This window comes from Helianthus annuus, chromosome 16 (genome assembly GCF_002127325.2).
Source record: "Helianthus annuus cultivar XRQ/B chromosome 16, HanXRQr2.0-SUNRISE, whole genome shotgun sequence".
Lineage (NCBI taxonomy): Eukaryota > Viridiplantae > Streptophyta > Magnoliopsida > Asterales > Asteraceae > Helianthus > Helianthus annuus.
In genome coordinates this window covers 201,207,927-201,229,979 of record NC_035448.2, presented here as the reverse complement: position 1 = coordinate 201,229,979, position 22,053 = coordinate 201,207,927, and the positions used below count along the sequence as shown (strand labels likewise).

The 22,053-nt window shown below is 38.9% G+C and overlaps 1 protein-coding gene across 2 annotated transcripts; it reads right to left on the bottom strand.

The window, feature by feature from the left end:
* Positions 1-3,862: 3,862 nt before the first annotated feature.
* LOC110915485 (histidine kinase 1) lies at positions 3,863-11,566 on the bottom strand. 2 transcript variants are annotated; one of them, XM_035985102.1, is made up of 13 exons: positions 11,306-11,566; positions 10,238-10,480; positions 8,320-9,111; positions 7,306-7,553; positions 7,036-7,195; positions 6,819-6,945; positions 6,409-6,498; positions 6,119-6,304; positions 5,966-6,035; positions 5,844-5,886; positions 5,598-5,738; positions 4,520-5,458; positions 3,863-4,136 (listed from the first exon to the last, which is right to left on the bottom strand). In XM_035985102.1, exons 2-13 carry the CDS (start codon positions 10,475-10,477, stop codon positions 3,921-3,923), a joined length of 3,252 nt encoding a protein of 1,083 aa, XP_035840995.1. In that variant the 5' UTR covers positions 10,478-10,480; positions 11,306-11,566; the 3' UTR covers positions 3,863-3,920. The 2 variants fall into 2 exon arrangements, with proteins under 2 accessions (XP_035840995.1, XP_022015886.1); XM_022160194.2 differs by having other exon boundaries at positions 11,340-11,566.
* Between the last annotated feature and the right edge of the window lie 10,487 nt (positions 11,567-22,053).

The following is a 22,053-nucleotide window of genomic DNA, read 5'->3' as shown; positions in this document are numbered from 1 at the left end:
TAGCCGATCGGTTGATATTTAAAAAGAAAAAAACCCTAATTGTCGCTATTGAGCGCTAAACAACAGATAGCGCTAATTTTTCAAATCTCTAGCTTAATATATTTGGTTTTAGATTATGGAGAGAGAAGGTGGGTCATTGAAGGGGTATGGTCCCAAAAACTTTGCACAGGCGCAGAGGACCATACCATTATTATACTCCAAGATCATCTTAAGCAGGTCTTGCGCGCCCCGTGCAGTCGATCTAAACAGATCTGGGAAGATCAATCCTTAATGACCATGCGCTGGAGACAATAGAAGGCAAATATTCATTTAACACCCTTGCGCGGGCCAGCACAAGGGTACAGAAGCTTGAAGGTGTAACGACTAAAGACAAGTCTCAAACATATTCGCGCGCATGAAGGAATAAGGACTTGAGCAAAAGGAATATTTTCTGTTATAACAAACTGGACACATGGCAACTGATCACAGGTGCACAACTGCAAACCTTCTAGAAGCAATAAATGTCCATCGTGCAAGGCCTCATTCGGTTGCAACCGAATATGACGTGGCAGCATCTTGAGCACTCATCTAATTGCATGACGATGGCATGCAATCTGGATTAAATCACTTTCCACGTGGCACCTCCCCAGCCGTCGATCAACCCATGATCCGTGTGCATGGATGGGGAGATAATTGCAAACGGAAAAGAAGATTCCATTAACTTCTCCGTTACATTTTAAGCGCCAAAACCTTCGGCTATAAATAAGAGACTTTAGGTACAAGTTATTCATTCACTTTCAATTACTTTCACTCTTTACTACTTTATCTTCTTCAGATCATTGTACTTATTCTCACGCCGGATGGTGGTAATGGAGAGAACCCCCATTCTCCCTGTGGCGAGGCTAACGGCGTTGTCTGTTTTGCAGTGATTCCGGTGAAGTATTATCCAGCCGTCATCAAACGAGGAGATTAACCATTTGATGCAAAAACCATGACCTCAGATCTATAGATTGATTCCGGTCATTTATATCTGATGTTTCTTCATTGGCGCCCACCGATTACTTCTTTTCTGATTTCATCTTCTCGTTCGATTTCTTTTTCTCTTCTGTTTCCATGGCAGAAGGTCCATCAAATCAACCACAAGGTCCTCGGTCTGAGAACAGAGGCAACTTTGCTTATGCTTCTCGTATCGACGGACAAGTGGAAGAAGCTTCCGATGATAATGATGTTCATCATGATACTAATCATGTGAATGATCCTGTCACTCCAGGAGTTCAGCCCAAAATTCCGATCAGTTCAATATTACCTCCCGATGAAACTCTAATTTCGTGGTATGTCAAATCTCAATGTGCTTTAAATGCCGTTTATGCATAACTTTGTGCACAGACGGGTAATGCATCACCCTAGGTGCAAAAACCTGCAGCTTAGGTGCGAGCTTCGCCTTCACCTCGAGTATTAAGCTATGATTCACCATCATACATGTCGGTAGAAGACGCGAAGGTTTATTCTCAGCCGAGAACCAAACATGAGTCTACTCATTCCGGCACTAAGTGTCGAGATTATCGGGAGGAGCAACACTCTCAGAAACGTGCATCTGTTCATTCAAGACTTGGCCTGCGCATGTCGCAAAAGCGGGACACCCAGACCGATGAATATGATAGAACATATGATGAGGGCGATAGAACGAGTGTTTTTAACCGGTTGCAGAAGGATCACGCTGATTATAAGCCGAAGATACGTGCGGTGTATAACCCAGAGGCTGAGCATAATTATAATTTGACCTATCGACCGGCTGAGGCAGTAGAACAGTCTAAGTTTGTCAAGGAAATCACGTTGGCTCCCCTTGAGCGCGCAAAATTACCATCCAACGTGGGGAAGTTTAACGGCTTGACTGATCCTAACGATCATTTGCGCTTATTCACCAGGGTAGGGCTTATTGGCGGATGGACATTATCTATGTGGTGTCACCTGTTTATTCAAACCCTCACAGGTGCTGCGCGCCTCTGGTTTGACAACTTTAGATCTAGATTGATTCCGGTCATTTAGATCTGGTTTTTCGTCAGTGATATATATATTTGTTTAAATATATTTTAAATATACTAGTAAAATTACCAATCTACCCTCATGTGCAAGACACATGCCATACTTAACTGAAATTTTTTAACCAAGTTAGGGTCAAAGGACGTAGGGTGTAATGGGTTTTACAAACAAATGATTATGACTGTAACTATTGAAGTTGAAGGGTATCCGTTGCAATCCGATACAAACATAAAGGACGAAAAGTGTAATTTACCCCAAAGTTTAATTATACAAGTAATTAAACGTTAAATTATTTATAACGTGTATAAATAATAAATCCCGTTCCACGATAATATACAATTATTCTAGATAATTATATATATTTAGTTACACTAATTGTTCGTGATCACCAGTTAACAAAGTTAAGTGGAATCAATATTCGTTTCCAAAGGTGTAACTCTTACGGGTCATAGCTCGGTTAGCGGCATTGACTTATCGAATTTGTTCATATAATCCAACACTTTAATGTATTCGTTGATGCATTTTGCAAGGAACGTAAAGCAGAAGAAGCTGAGGCTGTTATCAACATCATGGTTGAGAGTGGTAATGTTCAAGACTTATTGACATATAGCTCACTTATTGATGGTTACTGTGTAATAGCTCTATGTAAATCAAGCCATTGATTTACTCAATCATGCATATAATTTGTATTAATGTGTAATTATTTGTGATTTACTTTCCTAGTTTACATAGCTCCTTGTATGTGTATATATTACGGTTGAATCAATAAAATCAATAGAGCGATTGAGTTGTTTACATGGTATCAGCCAAAAGGTGATCCTCTCCCTCCCTCTCTTGATTCCTATCGATCCTTCTTCTGCCCTACCCTTTCTGCCGCCGCCACACATGCCGCCGCCACACATGGCTGCTCCCTCTTCGACCACCCACACCACAAATCTCCACTCTCTCCTTCACTTTATCCCACATAAATTAACCGCCTCCAACTGTCTTGATTGGACCCAACAAGTTACCCTAGTCCCCAATCTCCAAAAACTAATCAGCCATATAGATGGCACGATTTCCACCCCTGCCGAAACTATCCCCATAAATGACAAACCCTCACCAAACCCTGAATATACCTCCTGGACAGCCTGTAACGCCTTGCTTTTTTGAAACTTACCTTAATTAGAAAGATTATTTGCATTCCTATTTTTGGAAAATTCAATCCGTATCGTATTCGTATTTCACTTCCAGCATCGTAATTCGAAACATTGATAGTATTAAAAGTTAAACATTTTATATGAATTACACCTTGATTATTCGTACTTATCTTACATACGATTTATTTACATACATGGTACATGTTCGTCTTTCTCGTAAATGCATACTTGTTTTACACGCAAACAAGCGTGATTACATATTTAAATACTCTTTATACGTACTTATCTTTAAATACTCTTTATGCTCAAATTCAGTCAATGCCTCACAATACATTGCCACGTGGCAATTAGATATTTAAGAGAAAACCATGTGGCCTAAGATGGTTTTGATTCATTATAATTTATAGATTTATAGATTATAGATATAGATATAGATTGGAGGAGGATAGTTTGATAGCAAACAGATGTGCTAGACACTCATGGGGAGATTGTCTTGTGAGGAAGATACCATGGTTGAATCAGTTTCATTATAAACATTATAGCATCATGCATTGTGTCATCACTTACTGCAAGCCCTTTACAGATTAGTAACTTCTGGATACTTTGCTTGGCAGATATATATGTATATGTTATGTTTATGTTAAATTTATGACTGTGTAGTATGCCATGAAAATCTATAAACCAAATGAGCTGTTGTTAACTTATTGGATGTCAAATAATACTTGTTGATTATTATATGCTTCTTAGTAACCAATGTGAGAGTTAGGTTCTACACTTAGTTAAGGACAAAATAGTGGAAACCATAAGCTTGCAGTCAATTGGCTTTGTTAGATATGCATCCATACCCACTTCTAAGCATTTGGCTTCATCTGATGACATGGCATGTGCTGTCAGCGCGACGATGGGAATGTGTGATTCTGATTCCATTTCCGCTCTTCGAATTGCTTTCGTTGCTTCATAACCATCCATCTTTGGCATCTGAAACAGATAAAAACAAGTTAGAACTTAAAAGAATACACATGAATCTAGGTATTTGCTTAGGGCTGGGCTATACAAACACCATTGACACATCATCTAAACACCACTAACGTGTCATACGTTATGACCATATGATAGGGGTGAAAAGTGGCCAAACAAGCCGTTTGATAGGGTGAAAAATGGTCATATTGGTTGTATGAGAGTCAAATCACACGGCTCCTGTGAGGTTTTGATTGATAAAGAAATGACTGATGTGACCATTGACAAAGTCATAGGGGCCGTATGATGTGACAGGTCACTTGGTGTACACATGGTGTTTTGGTAGCAACAACTTTTGCTTATCCAATTGCTATTTTTTTTTTTGTTATAAATGGCGCGAGTACCTGACAGTCCATGAGTATCAAGTCAAACGGTCTAGGCTCGCAAGATTTCTCAACATTTTCTACCTCTTTTTGAATATTTAGAGCTTCAACTGCCTGCACACCATCTCCGACAACCACAACCTTAGCACCCATCTGCTCAAGCATCATAGTTGCTACTTTCTGTAGTATCGGCGTGTCTTCTGCCAACAATATGTGTAAGCCTGCAAGAGCCTTTTGACCATTCTTGACTTTCTGATCTGCTTGATGAGTCTCTTGCTCACAGTCTGAGTTATCATTTCGAGAAGATGTCAACTGGCCCCACTCTGACCCGACTTCAGTTAGCTCCGGGAAGCAATTGCTAATAACTCCATAGACTGCAAAGTTTTCTTGATTTGTTTCTTCATTTTGCAAGCTTCCGGTTGAATTAGTTTCTGTTATTTCGGAACTATTTGAACTTTTTGTGTTCATGTGAAGACGTTCATGCGAATCAATATATTTTTTCGACTGCTCAAGACTGCTTTCTTTTATAACAGCGTCGATGATTTGAATCATTTTTGTCTTGTATAATGGCCCGTTTACCATTAACGAATGTCCTCGTCTTCGAAGCTCAATCTTGATGGTATTAGACGTATCATGGTTTAGTATCCAAGCAAACTTTGCTCTTCTGGTGAACGCATCTAGGAAGTTGAGCTGCTCCTTCCATATGTTTGTGCTTATGTTAAGCATTCCGATATCAATTACTATGATGAAAACTGTCATTTTTACCCCTTCCTTGTTTAATGACTCAGCTTCTGAATGCTCGTACGTTAAGTTTTGCGCATAACTTGTGGGCTTAAAGAGCTCCTGAAGGATACGTGTCAGTTCATTCCACTCGTTCGCTTCCCAGATGGGTACTCCAAGTTTATGTAGCCAACGCGAAAGAATCGATCCACTCATTCTTCCATTGAGTGCGAGCACTACCTGTGTTACAATTCAATTAAAATCATCTTCTTCAAAGCCAAACTTCAATTAGTTATGTGAATTAGTTTGAAGAAAAACATGATTTATAAAACCAAATTACATAAAATATCAGTTTTCACAATATAAGTGCTTTGTTCACCTTCAAGTTATGTTCTACAAATTTAAGTCTATAGCTTTCTCTTGGTATATCTACAGGCGTGTTGAGTATAAGATATAGTTGCATTAGAGTCCCTGATCCATTTTTCTTGACTACTCTTATCTCTCCACCCATCTTGTTAACCTGTTAACATAATTATACATCTTTGTTACATTTTATAAAAAATTTAAACCCAAAATAAATATGTTTCCCCATGTATTAACTGGTTAGAATGATCGTGTTTCTCACCAGGGTTCTAACAATGCATAACCCGAGACCAGTTCCACCATGCCTGAAATTATAAACTCGATTCATAAATCTATCTAGTTCAATATGTGGATCGTTTAATAAAGACGTGCTTAATTGCTTACAGTCTAGTTGTTGAGGGGTCTGCTTGTTCGAAGCTTTCAAATACCGATTCCCATTTGCTCGGATCGATTCCTATACGACAATAAAGATGAATGAGAACAAAAGATATAATATTCTTCATGGTCTTGTGGGTTAGTAAGAATTAAGGTTCATACCACAACCGGTATCTTCAACTTCAAAGAAAAGAATCATTGTGTTGTCACTCTTGCAGGTTCTTTTCTCATTGCGTCTGATCTTTTTCTGGTACGCGGACCATAAAGCTCTTTGATCAACAAAGAAGTTCTCGTTATTACTGAAAGAATTCAGATTCTCGCACCATCCTCTCAGAATAATGTATCCCGCTGTAAGTCAAATGCAAATATTAGTATGAACATATTAATATCCATGTGACAGATAAACACAGGGGACCCACTAATACACTGCTAACCGATGGGATTACACTTACATGTCGTAAACTTGATTGAGTTGCTGATTAAATTTGCAAATATCTGTACAACTCTACCCGAGTCTCCACGAACTACTTTTGGCATATCATCTGATGGCATTGAACAGAAAACAAAACATATTAACTATTGATGTAATGTATAGTGGCGAAGTATAGAAGGGGCGGGGAGGGGCGCCCGGCCCCTGAACTTTTCGCTCAGTAGTGTTATATATGTAGTTTTGTATAGAAATTTTTGGGTATATACGTTTTCGACCACCCGGTTCTATAGAAACTTTTTGGTATATACGTTTTCTGCCCCCCCCCCCCCCCCCCCCCCCGCGGTCATTCGGGTCAAGCTTCGCCACTGGTAATGTGCTCATCTTTCATATTTTCTTTTAGAATTAGATTTGATAGTACTGTTATATTAGTACCAGAGAGATCTATGATGGCTTCCACGTTGCGGTTCTTGCATTGCACAGAAAACATATCTATAAGTCCTTCAAGTTCTTTCCCCAAATCATACTCGGCTTCTTCTAACACCAATTTTCCAGATTCAACCTGTATTTATATAATATCTACCAAATTACTAAAAATTCACTCTTTTACGTTACATAGTTGAAAAACATGCAATTTGTTCGGTAACTTTACCTTACTAATATCCAAAATGTTGTTGAGAAGCCTTAGGAGAGCGGTTGAGCATCTACGAATTTGAGATATTGTTGCATATTGTTCGTTTGTTAGAGAATCGTCACATAGAAGAATATCAAGCAATCCTATGACAGCAGCCATTGGTGTTCTAAGTTCATGACTGTTTCAAACATAAGCATTCATATATATATATATATATATTCATATCATCATGAATGAAATTTAAAAGAAAAAAAAAAGGAGATAGATTGTAAGTAATACTACACTAACCTCATGTTGGCTAAAAATTGACTTTTGAAATTGCTTGAAGCTTCCGCCTTCCTTCGAGCATCTATATGGCTAATTAGATCCCCCCGTAGTTTCATTTCTTTTGATACTCCATTTGTTAATATGAAAATACAAATGCAACCGACGACCAATATGCATACAGATGCGGATATCAATATGATCAATGTCTTAATTTCCCTTGCATCCACCTTCCCCATTATGTTCTTCCTTGGAATACATAGAACTCCCACCTGTATAATCTCTTGTTAGTATAATTATGATTACAAAACAAGGCAAAAGATCAAATACAAATAATCTTAACATACTAAACATACTTGAAGGAAAACCCAAAAAGACAAGGTGGCATTTTTGTAATTACCACCAACTATCAAAGTTACAACCAAAAATACCTAAAAAAACACAATTTTTTTTTAACATTTTTTATTAAAAAATCGCTACATTTCGTTAGCAAAAAAAAAAAAAAATTTTTTTTTGGCTGCTACTAAAAGTAGCGATTTTTTAATAAAAAATGTTAAAAAAATAAAATAAAATAATTTGTGTGTTTTTTTTTTTATTTTTTTAGATTTTTTTAGGTTTTTTGAGGGGTTTAGTTTTTAGCATGGGTTTGGGGGGGGGGGTAAGGTTTTTTTTAGGTTTTTGGGGGTGGGGGGGGGGGGGTTAGGTTTTTTTTTAGGTTTTTGGGGGGTGGGGGGGGGGGGTGTTAGGTTTTTTTAGGTTTTTTTTGGGGGGGGGGGTAGGTTTTTTTTAGGTTTTTGGGGGGTGTGGGGGGGGGGGGGTTTAGGTTTTTTTTGGGGGTGGGGGGAGTGGTTAGGTTTTTTAGGTATATTTGTAGAGTAACTTTGATAGTTGTTGATAATTACAAAAATGCCACCTTGTCTTTTTGAGTTTTCTTTCAATTTGTATGTTTAGTATGTTAATATTATTTGTACAAGAACTTTACCCTACAAAACAATATCATTGTAATAATGAGCAAAATCTTGAATAAAAGTGGCATACCATAGGGAGTCTTGTTAAGTTCAAGAAAAATGAATCTATGTAATAGCGCTCGCGACCAAGGGTGGCTGTAGCCGAGTGAATCTCATGGTTCAGTGGCGGCTTGTGGTGGTAGGTTTTGTTCAACCACTTGGCTGCAGACTGTATGATCTCATCTTGTGAATCTTTAGCCATCATGAGCGTGTATCCATCCGACGAGTTTCTCAACAACGGTGTACTAGAAGAAGTAGCAAGCAACCACCCCTTTTGAGAAGTCAAATAGATATGTCCACCATGGAGATCCACCAGCTCTTTCATTAGCTGACCGACGCTATACAACGCCGTAGTAACTCCCACAACAGCCACTATACTTCCCCGATCCTCATCCCAGACGGGTAAAGCAGCCGACAGCAACGGCGAGTTTGTAAATTTACTCACAGCCACATGCCAAGAAGCTGCACCATCCGGTACTTGAGATATCCCTGCAATATTTATCAACTCGTCAGGTGGGATCTCCTTCTGTTTCCCTGTCTTTCGACCCGTGTCAGGATCCAATGGCTCTCGGTACCAGATTGCTGATACATTACCGTGTATCATTTGATCATTCCACTCTTGATGAGTTGAAGATCTGTTCATGCTATAAGGTCCAACCATTGTGTAGTTATCTAAATTAGAGTATATGTAATATGTATTCTTGTCTCGCAAGTCTCGATGAAATGCTTGTACGAACCCGTTTCGATACTTTATCGACATCGAGTTGAGAGCTTTGCGGCTTGAGAAAAGTGCCCATGTAACATCCCTCATGGATTCATATAACTGCAACATGTAATATTATGAAAAAAAAACTGTAAGGCCATCCGTAGTCATAAAGCCCCTTGTGGTGCGTTATGCGACACGTGTCGTGCCACGTCACACAAGGGCTTTATGGGGCGTTATAACACTAGAGCCCGTAGTCATAAAGCCCCTACCCATCATTACCTAATTATTAATTTTTGTTTTTATTAATTAATTATAAAAAACCATTCTTTATTTTGATTGGTCAATGGTTGAAAAGGAAAGCACATAACGCCGTGAAATATATGGCGCCTGCCCCCATTTTTTCCCCCATAACGCCGCCCGTCGCGGTGTGCGGGGCGCTATGGGGGCGCTATCTTTGAATTGGGCGCCATATAAGGCCCCAGTACGTATGCTCTAAGTGTAAGCTATAAGGCCATATGTTATAGTGTTATACATCGTGAGCTTGAGTGAGAACCGAGCCATGTCAGCTCACATGCACTCACTAGAACACCATGTCCCCATGTGTGAGTGTTCCAAGCGTGACTGCGTGAGCATACTCGCGCAAATGAGGACCGTTTGTTTGAAACGAAGACACATTTGTTTTTAATATTTCAATTAACATTTAATTTGATTTTTCTTAAATAACTTGTACCCGTTAGCTTTTAAAAAAACTAAATACACAGTTTTGTTTTTTCAACACTCCAACATGAATTTTAACGAAAAACAAAGTAAAATCTTTTTTGGTCTGGTAAACGCTTTTCATATTTTTGGTTGAAGATAAATCTTTTGTTGTGTTTTATTTTTCTAATAAGTAATTGTCCAAAAATAATTAATATTTAGTATTAGAATATTATAATATTTATTAGTTTATTGTAAAAATATTTATAAAAAAAATCACACACCCGCCTCAAACTCACTAACGAGAGTGAGTGTCTCTTCTACTTAGGTGGTCCCTAAGTGTCACACTCACTAGGTGTAACACATTCCCTTGTGTATTAAATTGATCATGCATATATAAATGAACCTGATTAAATCATATCTCCTAATATTCTCTTAATTGGTATATACATATAGCTAACAAAACATGATTTAGAGATAAGTATTTTATCATCTAGGTTACATGACACACAAGTAACATATATCTTAGTGATTATGGATTACATACCTCTACTTGTTGTGCTTGGTTTTCACCTTTGCCATATTTTCTGATCACATACTCGGAAAGTCTAACTTGAGATGTCGTTATTTCAACTGTCGAGTTCAAGATCCTCCACATGCGTAATAATGGACGCTGCAAAAGCTCGTATCGAAGGCCATACGCCAAAGAATTTAATGATGCTCTTGTGTAGACTTTGGTGAAATGCCATGTGAGCAGTGTTAGTAGACCTATAAGAATTGCCAGCATCACCTACAAAATATAAATATAATAAAAATGTTATGAAATATAACAGTCTTTTAGACCATCCATTGCCCGTTGATTTGAGGGTTTTTTTTTTTTAATGTGTTTTGCTTAGGAATGAAAATTGTATTCCAAGTTTTTTCAAAACTTTTTATACTTTTAGGCATGTGTGGCAAGCGAACTCAAGACTCCATAGAGTTTGATGGTGTGGATAACTCAACTTTTAAGGTAGCGTTCGTTTCATGGAATGGAATGGAATGGAATTAGGAAGTTTTTCTTTGTAAAATTGATCTTGGTTGGGGGAGGGAGGAATTTGAAATCCTTCACTCTAATGAAATTTGTGACTATTTCAACATTCCTTAGAAATCCTTCACTCAAATGAAGGAATGGAATGGAATGTTGAAATAGTCACAAATTTCATTGATTAAAGAAATTCATTGGATTTCAAATTCCTCCATCCCCCAACCAAGATCAATTTTACAAAGAAAAACTTCCTAATTCCATTCCATTCCATTCCATGAAACGAACGCTACCTAAGAGTTTTGTTTGTCCTTTTCCAAGTTCGCTAATTTCCACATTAGCAAACTCCATGGTCAGCAAGCTTGCGTGTCTAACGAACTTAGCAAGCTTGGTGATGTGCCATGGAGTTTGCTGGTGCAGAGAACTCAACTTTACAGAGTTTCGTTCTTCCCTGTCTAAGATCACTTGTCACACCAGCAAACTCAACTCTACGGAGTACACTTGCCAAACTAGCAAACTTGCATACAACAAATTCCAAAAAAAAAAAGAACACTTGAAAGTAGGAGTCGCGTTTCTAAACAATAAACAACCTACTTCTACAACAAATTCCAGACTGTGTTTGTTATACCATGATTGCAACGCGGGCTACAAAAACACTGTAGCATCGAAACTCATCTTGATTGACATCGCTGCGTGATCTTCTCATGCGAGACGGTAAATGATTTCTTCCTGATGAACTTAAGGTTGCAGAAACTTGATCGAACATTCGTCTAACAGCTGAATATGCCATTGCAACTAGAGTGGTCATGTAGTGTTGGCTAAATTATCATAAAACAAGACCTTTTGATTTGGTATTTGATATGATCACTCGTCTCAACTAGTTTTTTTAATTGGTCGAATCTTAGACATGATCAGTGGGGTGATGTGGATTGTGCACGCCGTACGTACACAGACACTTGTGTATATATATATATTAATGTGAGTGTGTTAATTGGAAGGCACCATATAATATTCTAAGGGGATAATGGGAGAAGGTGGGATTACTTTTGGTTACTTGTTAGTCATATATCCTTGGTTTGAACATGGCTTTTGCAGTTTAGGGGTACCATTTGATGATGGGTTATGTTTGGAATTGTTTGAACCAGACAAGTAATTGTAAACAAATATCAAGACGAACAAAGGGATAAAAAATAATTACAAAGAATATAATCGGTTACATTCACTAACTGAATTAGGGTATCTACTCTTGAACTAGATGGACTTTGATTAATATCGATTTCAGAGCAATTTACATTTACATTTACATGGTGTTTGAAGAGAGATATATCCATACGCGCACACACAAAATATCAGATAGCTTTGATACGTAAGGCTATAGGGTGTGGGGGTCATGGTTGGGACATGATTTGCCACCTAGGCACCACCCCCTTGATTGATCCACCATGGTTTGCATGGATTAAACCATGGCAACCATGGTCCTCCTTTCCATTTTTTCAACAAATCATTTCCTTTTTCTTTGGACAAAGATAAATTAAAATAAACAAGGGGCTAGTGGTTTGGGTTATGACCACACCCTTAGGGTAGTGGTGTTGGATGATAGATTAGAGATAGGTTACATGACACTAACATGGAGGGTCATGGTGGTCATAAGGGTCATGACCACACCCTATAGCCTAATAGACGTCACTAATTCTTTCAATATTAATTGTATGATTTATCTCCATAAATAGGAGATTGCCTTGTACCTTTATATAGGGTTTATGGTTAATGAAAGAGATCAAGGAATTAATATCATTCTACATGGTATCACCCTAAAAAGATCCTTCCTAATTTCCTCCCCACTTTCTGCCAACTTCCCTCTTGCCGCCGCTACACTTGCTGTTGCGCAACCTTACTGCCGCCGCACACCCTTCTGCCGCTGCACCCTTGCCGCTGCATCCTTGCCGCCGCCCCTCTCAGTCTTCCTCATGGCTGACAACAAGCTTCACCCGGCTGTTACAGTCAACAACATTCGCACCTCGGTTCCCATTACCCTAGACAATGACGCTGCTGACTACAACACATGGTCGGAACTCTTCCGCATCCATTGTACGGCGTTTCTCGTGGCTGATCATCTCAAGCCACGTGACCCACCCGTCGCCGCCTCTTCGTCTGATAAGGAAAAGCAATCGGCTCCTCCTGCCGCCGACTCTTGGGAACGTCTTGACGCTATCGTTCTCTCCAATGGATATATGGCACAATATCTCCTGGTCTTCTCAAAACGGTCATAAAAAGAGCACCACTGTGTATGATGCATGGAAAGCCATTGAAAATATTTTTCAAGACAATAAAGCCACCCGAGCTCTCTATCTCAAACAAAAGTTCGCAAACACCCGACTTGAAAATTTTTCCTCCATGCATGAATATTGTCAAGAGATCAAGGTCATAGCCGATCAGTTAAATAATGTCGATGCCCCAGTTGCCGAACAAGATCTCGTGCTGCAAACCTTAGCCGGCCTAACCGAACAATATGAAGCCGTTGGCACCATCCTCCAAAATACCAAACCGTTGCCCTCGTTCTTTGAGGTTCGCTCTCAGCTATGCATGAACGAGACCGCCAAAGCCAACCAAGCAATACATTCTTCTCATCAGGCTGCCACATCCCTCCACACCCAAAGCCAAACACGCCCCACCTCCGCTTCGTCCCACACCACAGCTTCTCCGCCCGCATCCGACTCTTCCCGCGGTCGCGGCCGCTCCCGTGGACGCGACAGGGGTCGGTCCTCCTCAACTCAAATGAGCCGCTCCCGAGGTCAGTCGAACTATTCGACCCAAACCCAACACCCCTACATCATCTTTCCCAACAATTGGGCCGCCTCTCAATGGGCTCCCCTCCTCAACCACACCTATAGCCCACAAACACATCAGGCTCCTCCATGTCCCTACCCATCCATCCCACAGCTGAATGGTTCGCAGGGCATTCTGGGCCCTCGGCCAGCCCAGGCCCACATGGCCACCTATAGCCCAACACCGACCGACATTGCGCGGGCGCTATACACTCTCTCTATGAGTTAGCCTTCTGACCCGATTGGTTACATGGACACCGGCGCCACTGGTCACATGGAGCAACCAGGTATGAATTCCCCGTCTGTTTTTAACACTTGCACTAATAAACAAATAATCGTTGGAAATGGCTCAACCATTCCCGTTGTTGGACAAGGCAACAAGACCTTACCACCACCTTTCCTGCCTTTCAAATTAAACAACATTCTTTATGCTCCTAACCTCCTTAAAAACCTTATATCCGTCTGTCGCCTAACAACAGACAATTTGCTTTCCATTGAATTTGACCCATTTGGTTTTCTTGTGAAGGATCTCAAGACCAAGGAACCTATCCTACGATGCAATAGCTCGGGCGACCTTTATCCTCTCACCACCAACTTCATCAAGCCTGCCTTCAAACCTACTGCTCTAGCTGCTGTCACTCAAGACCGTTGGCATCAATGTCTTGGGCACCCAGGCAACTCTTTATTGCATTCCTTAAGAACTAGTTCCTTTATTGAGTTTAATAAATCGAACAATAAACTTTGTCAGTCATGTGTTTTTGGCAAAAGTGTTAGACTCCCCTTTTATGATTCTACGAATAAAACTTATTTACCTTTTGATATCATTCATAGTGATTTGTGGACCTCCCCGGTTCTTAGTACAGGAGGTCATCGTTATTATATATTGTTTCTGGATGACTTAACAGATTTTCTATGGACTTTCCCTCTTACAAACAAATCTCAAGTTTACAACACTTTTACCAACTTCTATAACCATATTTCTACACAGTTTGAACGCAAAGTTAAACAATTTCAATGTGACAATGGCACCAAATACACCAACAATAACTTTAAACAATTTTGTCAGATAAATAGTATGCACTTTCGTTTTTCTTGTCCCCACACCTCCTCTCAAAACGGCAAAGCTGAGAGAAAAATACGTACCATCAATAATATGATTCGTACACTTCTATCTCAAGCCTCTCTACCTCCCTCATTTTGGCATCATGCCCTTGAAACTGCTACCTATCTTCTAAATATTCTTCCTAAGAAAACTCACAAGTTTTTATCCCCCACTACCCTCCTATACAATGTTCTTCCAACCTACACACATCTTCGCGTGTTTGGTTGTCTATGCTATCCCATCACCCCCTCATCCACCATCCATAAACTCACCAACCGTTCTAAACCCTGTGTTTTTCTCGGCTACCCCTCCAACCACCGCGGATATAAATGTTTTGATATTACTAATAATCAATTTTTTATATCTCGACATGTTCAATTTGAAGAAACTGTTTACCCCTTCTCCATTCAACACCCCACCACTCAAAACTATTCTTTTCTTTCCCCACCCTTTCATCCACTGTGGAGAAATCAAGTGGATTCCTCCCTACACACTACCCACCTAATGAACCCCACTTAACCTCCACTAACTCACTTAATGACCCACCATCTCAATTTGTCAGACCACCCTCACCTGGCCCACACCTCTCCTCCCAATCCCACTCTCACGGCCCAACATCACCTGGCCCTCTCCCTCACCCTCTCTCCCAACCGTCGTTCACTACTGTTCCCTCCCCAAGCCCAACTTTTCCTTCCTCAACCTCCAATATTCACGTCCCACTTCCTACCCACCCATCGGCCCAATCATCAGCTGCCACCCCTTCCCACCCGATAAACCAACAGCCTACCCCTCCTTTCTCGGCTCCTTCGCAGCCTCTCCGTACCATGCGCACTAGAGCCATGGACGGTATTTCTAAACCCAAGCAACTGTTCAACCTTCACACTATGTCCATTGTTCCAATCCCGAAAACTCCCCACCTTGCCTTGTCAACACCAGAATGGTTCGATGCCATGCAAAACGAATTTAGTGCACTTATTAAAAACGAGACCTGGGAACTAGTACCACGTCGCTCAGACATGAATATTATTCGAAGTATGTGGCTCTTTAAGCACAAATTTCGTTCTGATGGTTCTTTAGAACGCTACAAAGCAAGGTTGGTATGTGATGGTCGTAGTCAACAGGTTGTGGTTAACTGCGGTGACACCGTCAGTCCGGTGGTAAAACCCACCACCATATGGACGGTTCTCTCATTGGCTCTCTCAAAATCATGGCCCATTCATCAATTAGATGTTACGAATGCATTTATGCACGATCATTTACAGGAAACGGTTTACATGCACCAACCAATGGGATTTCGACATCGGGACTACCCTGATTATGTTTGTCGCCTCAAGAAATCCCTTTATGGTCTCAAACAGGCACCCAGGGCCTGGTATCAACGCTTCACTGATTTCGTTCTTCAGCATGGATTTGCACAGTGCAAAACTGATAACTCATTATTTATTTTTCATCACGGTCTTGATGTTGCCTATCTTCTCATCTATGTGGACGATATCATCCTCACCACCTCATCTGATCAACTACGTCAACGGCTTATGACTCTACTTGCAGGAGAATTTGCTATGAAAGATTTGGGACCCCTATATCTTATTTTTTGGGCATCTCGGTCACTAGAACGGGGGACACTCTATTTCTATCTCAGCATGCACATGCACGCTCCATGTATGCCAAAGACATTATTCATCGTGCAGGTATGGACACGTGTAAGCCGGTTGCGACCCCGATAGACACGCAGAGCAAATTGGCTAGTGAACCGGATTCTCTGTTTGATGACCCACCACTAATCGTAGCCTTGCAGGTGCATTACAGTATCTCACCTTCACGAGACCTGACATCGCTTATGCTGTTCAGCAAATATGCATGCACATGCACGCTCCATGTATGGCTCACTCGAACGCTCTTAAGCATATTATCAGGTATTTACAGGGCACTACTGATTATGGCCTTCAACTTACCTCTTCGGCGGCACTCTCTATTCGTGCCTATACGGACGCCGACTGGGCTGGGTGCCCTGATACGCCGTTCCACATCCGGTTATTGTGTCTATCTTGGCAATAACCTGATATCATGGTCTTCTAAGCGACAATCCACCATTTCTCGCTCTAGTGCTGAAGCCGAATACCGTGGTGTTGCCAACGTCGTCGCAGAAATATGTTGGCTGCGAAACCTTCTTCTCGAGCTCCATTGTCCGTTAAGCAAAGCTTCTCTAGTTTACTGTGACAATGTCAGTGCCATCTACTTATCAGGGAACCCGGTTCAGCACCAACGAACCAAGCACATCGAACTCGACATTCACTTCGTCCGCAAACACGTTCAGAAAGGCTTGGTCCATATTCTTCACATGCCTTCTCGATTTCAGATTGCCGACATCTTCACCAAGGGTCTTCCTAGAGTACTCTTCGATGATTTTCGATCCAGTCTAAGCATTCGTTCGCCTCCCGCTTCGTCTGCGGGGGTGTAATAGACGTCACTAATTCTGTCAATATTAATTATTCATTGTATGATTTATCTCCATAAATAGGAGATTGCCTTGTACCTTTATATAGAGTTTATGGTTAATGAAAGAGATCAAGGAATTAATATCATTTTACAATAAGTTATTAGTTGCGGATAGGGTTGTAAATTTTTGAGTTTCGATTATCTATCATTAAATATTGATTTTTTTTTTCGTTTTTATCAGATCTTGTCACATAATAAAAAGAAAAAATCCAATTTTTTCGGTCCAAAAGTTTTCAAGCCCAAGTGGCAAAGCCGAAAAACCCGAAACAAATCCAAACCCATCATGAAAAATGTAAACCGATAAAACCAAAAGCAAACAATTTTCATTATATTTGTATAACTTTGTGTTAGTTCGTACACAAAGTTGTTTTATATTTCATTAATTAATTCGTTTATAATAGGATTATACAATTATATTTGTATAACTTTATACAAATTAATAAGAGTAAAATGCACGTATAGTCCCTGTGGTTTTGTAAAATAACACCTATAGTCCCCAACTTTTGGAAATTACACCGGTGCTCCCTGTGGTTTGACAGTTTGTTACTAAGATAGTCCCTGGAGTGGATGTCCGTTAGTTTTCTCCGTTAAATGGATGTAAAATGACAAAATTACCCTTCATCTTCTACACTCTTTAAAAACAAAACAACCCCCACCTTTCTCTCTTGAATTTTGAGTATATAATGAATTGGGATTGTAATGATTGTCAAGCTTCTTAACCTCTTCTTCAATCTTCGCCCGCATCGTAGGGTTTTGTACAATGGAGCCATATCTTCCAAATAATTTTTTTTAACACATATTAAGGAATTTAACCTAATCAGAAACAAATCTACGAGATCTAAAAGGATAGGGTGGAGGTGGTTACCATCGGCGACGATGGTGGCCATAACATTATCACAGAGGCGGACTTTCTCGATGTCGTCAACGTCAGATTGAGTGAGGAGAAATAGTTTGTTAGTGAGCACTAGGTGTAGTTGCTGACTTGCTGTGTGCCTTCTGTACCTTCCATTCTTCAATCTTTAATGTTTGTTGATCGTAAGATTTCAGTTTCTTCTCCACTTGACTTGTAGGAGGAGGAAGCTTGTCCCTTTTTATTAGACTGATGATGGTGGTTCTGGTTGTGATTTTTTAATGGAGAGAAGATGAAGAGAGAATGAATTGTCTGTATATTTGTATGTATGTGTGTGATAATTTTAATATATTAGTGTTTTAATTTAATACTAAGGGCATTTTTGTCATTTCCCATCAGCTTAACAGAGAAAACTAACGGACATCCACTCCAGGGACCATCTGAGTTACAAACTGTCAAACCACAGGGAGCACCGGTATAATTTCCAAATGTTGGGGACTATAGGTGTTATTTTGCAAAACCACAGGGACTATCCGTGCATTTTACTCAATTAATAAATTTGTGTTGAAAGTTGGTGTCAAAATTTCTTCAAAATTTCAAAGAGTCGGTGTGTGTCAATATTATTAGAAATCACTCGAGATTAAATCACATATATACTAAAAATATGGTTTTTAAAGTTTTCTTTGTCATGAGTGGCGCTTTTACGACGAAGTGCAAAGCTACCCCTAAAAAGAAATTCTTTTATTGAAAGCCCAACCATTTATGATCAAAAGCCTACTAATAAATGGTTAAAAGCCAACTTTAGTTAAAATTCAGTAGTCTAGATAAACACATAATATTAAAAGTCCACATGGTTGGTTAAAAACCCAAATTACTTGGGTTAATGGGTTCTTTTGATTTTTGAATAAGAAAAGAACAACAACGCGTAACATCAACACTTCAACATCAGTAGCGACCTGCGATTAGGGGTGCATACGCTGCTCGAGATCAGCTCGAGAAAAAGCTCGAAACGAGCGAAGCCTTATCGAGCTCAAACCTAAAATAAAGCTCATTTATTTGTCGAGCCTCACACGTGAAGCTCGTCAGTCTCGTCGAGCTTTATCGAGTCTTAGTATAATATTAGTTTTAATTCATATTTAATATCATTTACCCCATATTTAATGTTGTCTAGTAAATGAGCTGAGCCGAGCTTATTTAAGTAAGTTTGTTTAGTAAATGAACCCGAGCTTCACTTATCGAGCTAGCGAGCCTAAACGAGTCTATTATTTTTATGTAATATATTAATTAATAACTAATAAACGAGCCAAGCTCTGTAACGCCTCGCTTTTTGTAACTTTACTTAGTTAGAAAGCTTGTCTTGTATTTCTATTTTTGGAAGCTTGTAATTGTATTTCATTTCGAATCGTTTTAAATCCGAGACTTTGATCGTAATAAATTGATCATTTTATTGGAAATATACATTGTTTATTCATACATTCCAGTCATACACTCATACATTCAAATCATACATATATTGGATACATCTTCACGATTCTCGTAAAAATGTGTATAATTTACAAACAACTATCGTGAATACATGATTTTAAACGCTTATTACATGCAAACACTTGATTATACCTTCACAATACATAACCTATGTTTGTATTTTATTATTATACGAGTTTAATACTTAAATTCATGTTTTACATGCAAGTGATACCTTATATGCCATAAAATATGCCAAATGACAAACATTAGGGGCCAAAATTAACTAAAAATGAAAATTATGTGGGTGACCCTTGGCCGCGACACGCGCACGGGCCAAGGACTTCTTCCACGACGCGCGGCAATGGCTGATCCGCAGCCAGCTCTAAGCTACGCGTGCAGATTGGTCCATTTTGTGTTTTCTCTCCCAACCAACTTCTTAATTATACTTCTAACTCTAACCCTAATGTTTCCACTATAAATACACCATATCCCACTCTCATTTTCACTTTCCAAACCATTTAAACACTCTCAAATAACCTCTAAATCTCTCTAAAATATCTAGAATTTGAGCAGAAAGTTTAAGGGTTTCAAAGTGAGTTCTAGCTCACTTCCTCATCTATTTTCTTCTTGTTTCTTCTTCCATAACACTTGGATAACCTCTAGGAAGGTTTTCATAAGATTACCATGGTAATCTAAGGTGAAACCTCACCACATTTGAGGTCTGAAGTGTGTTGTATTTTCTGTTTTGATTAATGTTCTTATAACATCATTATCTTTGCTAAAACTTGGTGGAATCTTGAATCCACCAAGCTCACAACTTAACCTATAGTTGTGGGTTTGTGTTGATATTGATTCTCACCAGGTTATGAGTTCAAAACTCTTTAATTTCAGTTTATACATATCATAATCCAAGTGATGAAAACAAGCATGATTCATCATCTTTCATATGATAAACTTATGACTTGTGAAGTGTGAACCATGGGAGCTTGGGCTTTCCAATCTAGTTCCACTTCCTCACTTATGAACTTGTGTATAAACACTCAAGTGACTTCCTAGTATCAAAGTAACATGGCCCCGCCTAGCCTCCGACACTTAGGATTACCTTTCCATGTCGTGTTGGCTCACCCGGGTTAGGATTTCCATGTCGTGTTGGCTCACCCTCGAATCATCCTTGTGATGATTTGTGTAGTGGTGAATCATACAATGAGGTTAAACCTCCATGCTTGACTTACATGATAATCTATGATATCTATGATGGACTTAGTTTAAGGATAATACTATAACTAGATATATATATATATATATATATTGGAGAGTTCAAATGAGAAGAAATTTTTTGTAAGAACAAAAAAGAAGAAATTTTAACCAATAAGAATGCTTTATTTTATTTCATTTAATATAAGTATTTAATGTTACTATAAGGGTACATTGGTAAATCTACATAGGTCATTAATTTCTAGTCTTCCTCTTTAATAGCTAACTACATTAAATTTTTTGTAACTTATCTTCAAAATATATATTTTTTCAAAAAAATAAAATAAAATAATTTAAAGTGTAGGATAAATCACGAGTTGTGTAGGATAAATTTCAACGTGTAGGATGAATTTCGAAATATGTAAGATAACTTTTGATGTGTGTAGGCAAAAAAAGTTAGTGTGGAGGATACTAGTCTTTATAACTAATTAATTAGTCAAAAATGATAATAAATGAGATAAGTGAAAAAACTATTTAATATTTTACAAAATTACCCTTTGTTCTTTTTCTTCTCAATTAAATTTTCTTCTCAAATGAACGTTCTCATACATATATATATATATATATATATATATATATATATATAAACATGGCTGAATTTGTGATGATAATCGGACCATGATTATTCATCATAAACTTAGGCTATCATATCTACGCATCTAAGACTCTCGTTATTGATTCTAATGGGCAAATTGGGACCCATGAAACCACACATAATTTAGTGTCATAAACGAATACTTAGAACTAGATAATACTTTTGTATACATACTTTTTGTACTTTACATTCCAAATCCGAATCTTCCATCTTAATACTGTTAACTCACACACCTCCGTTTACCCTTGTAGGGTGACCTCGGTGTTCTATTCTCTAACTTACAACTCTTCACGGGATTTCAAAGGAAGCTTTGCAAAACCGTGAGTACACTTGACCCTTTTTATTAAAATACACAATTCACACAAACTTATTCATTCACTCAATCCGCCATACATGCTATTTGTTATGCTTAGATTGTTTATGCTAGAATACATACATGCACTCTATTTGTCATTAACTTAGCTAGCCTGCTGCCTTAACAAATATAACACTATAGGAGTAGCACACCGCCCGTCGGGGTATTGTTAAGTTATCATACATAACGGTCTCGTTCACTTTGGTGGTGAGGGATGCACATTATTCTTGTGGACACTTGGGTGTAACCTTTAGTTATGCATGCTAGTACAACCTTGTATACGAATTGCCATGTTGGATTTGAGATAAACTTTATACTTATGTTATGTATTTAAACTTGTGTACTCACCAATGCTTTTGTGTTGAACTATACTTTTAAATATGTTGTAGGTTGAT

Bases quoted from the DNA above. Each gene is read 5' to 3' on its own strand.
- LOC110915485 (XM_022160194.2), bottom strand. From the start codon at position 11,519: ATGACCACTCTAGTTGCAATGGCATATTCAGCTGTTAGACGAATGTTC. The intron at 7,554-8,319 runs GTATGCCACTTT...GAGATTATACAG, and splicing joins ACTTAACAAGACTCCCTATG to GTGGGAGTTCTATGTATTCC. The intron at 6,946-7,035 runs GTAAAGTTACCG...ATATAAATACAG, and splicing joins ACATTTTGGATATTAGTAAG to GTTGAATCTGGAAAATTGGT.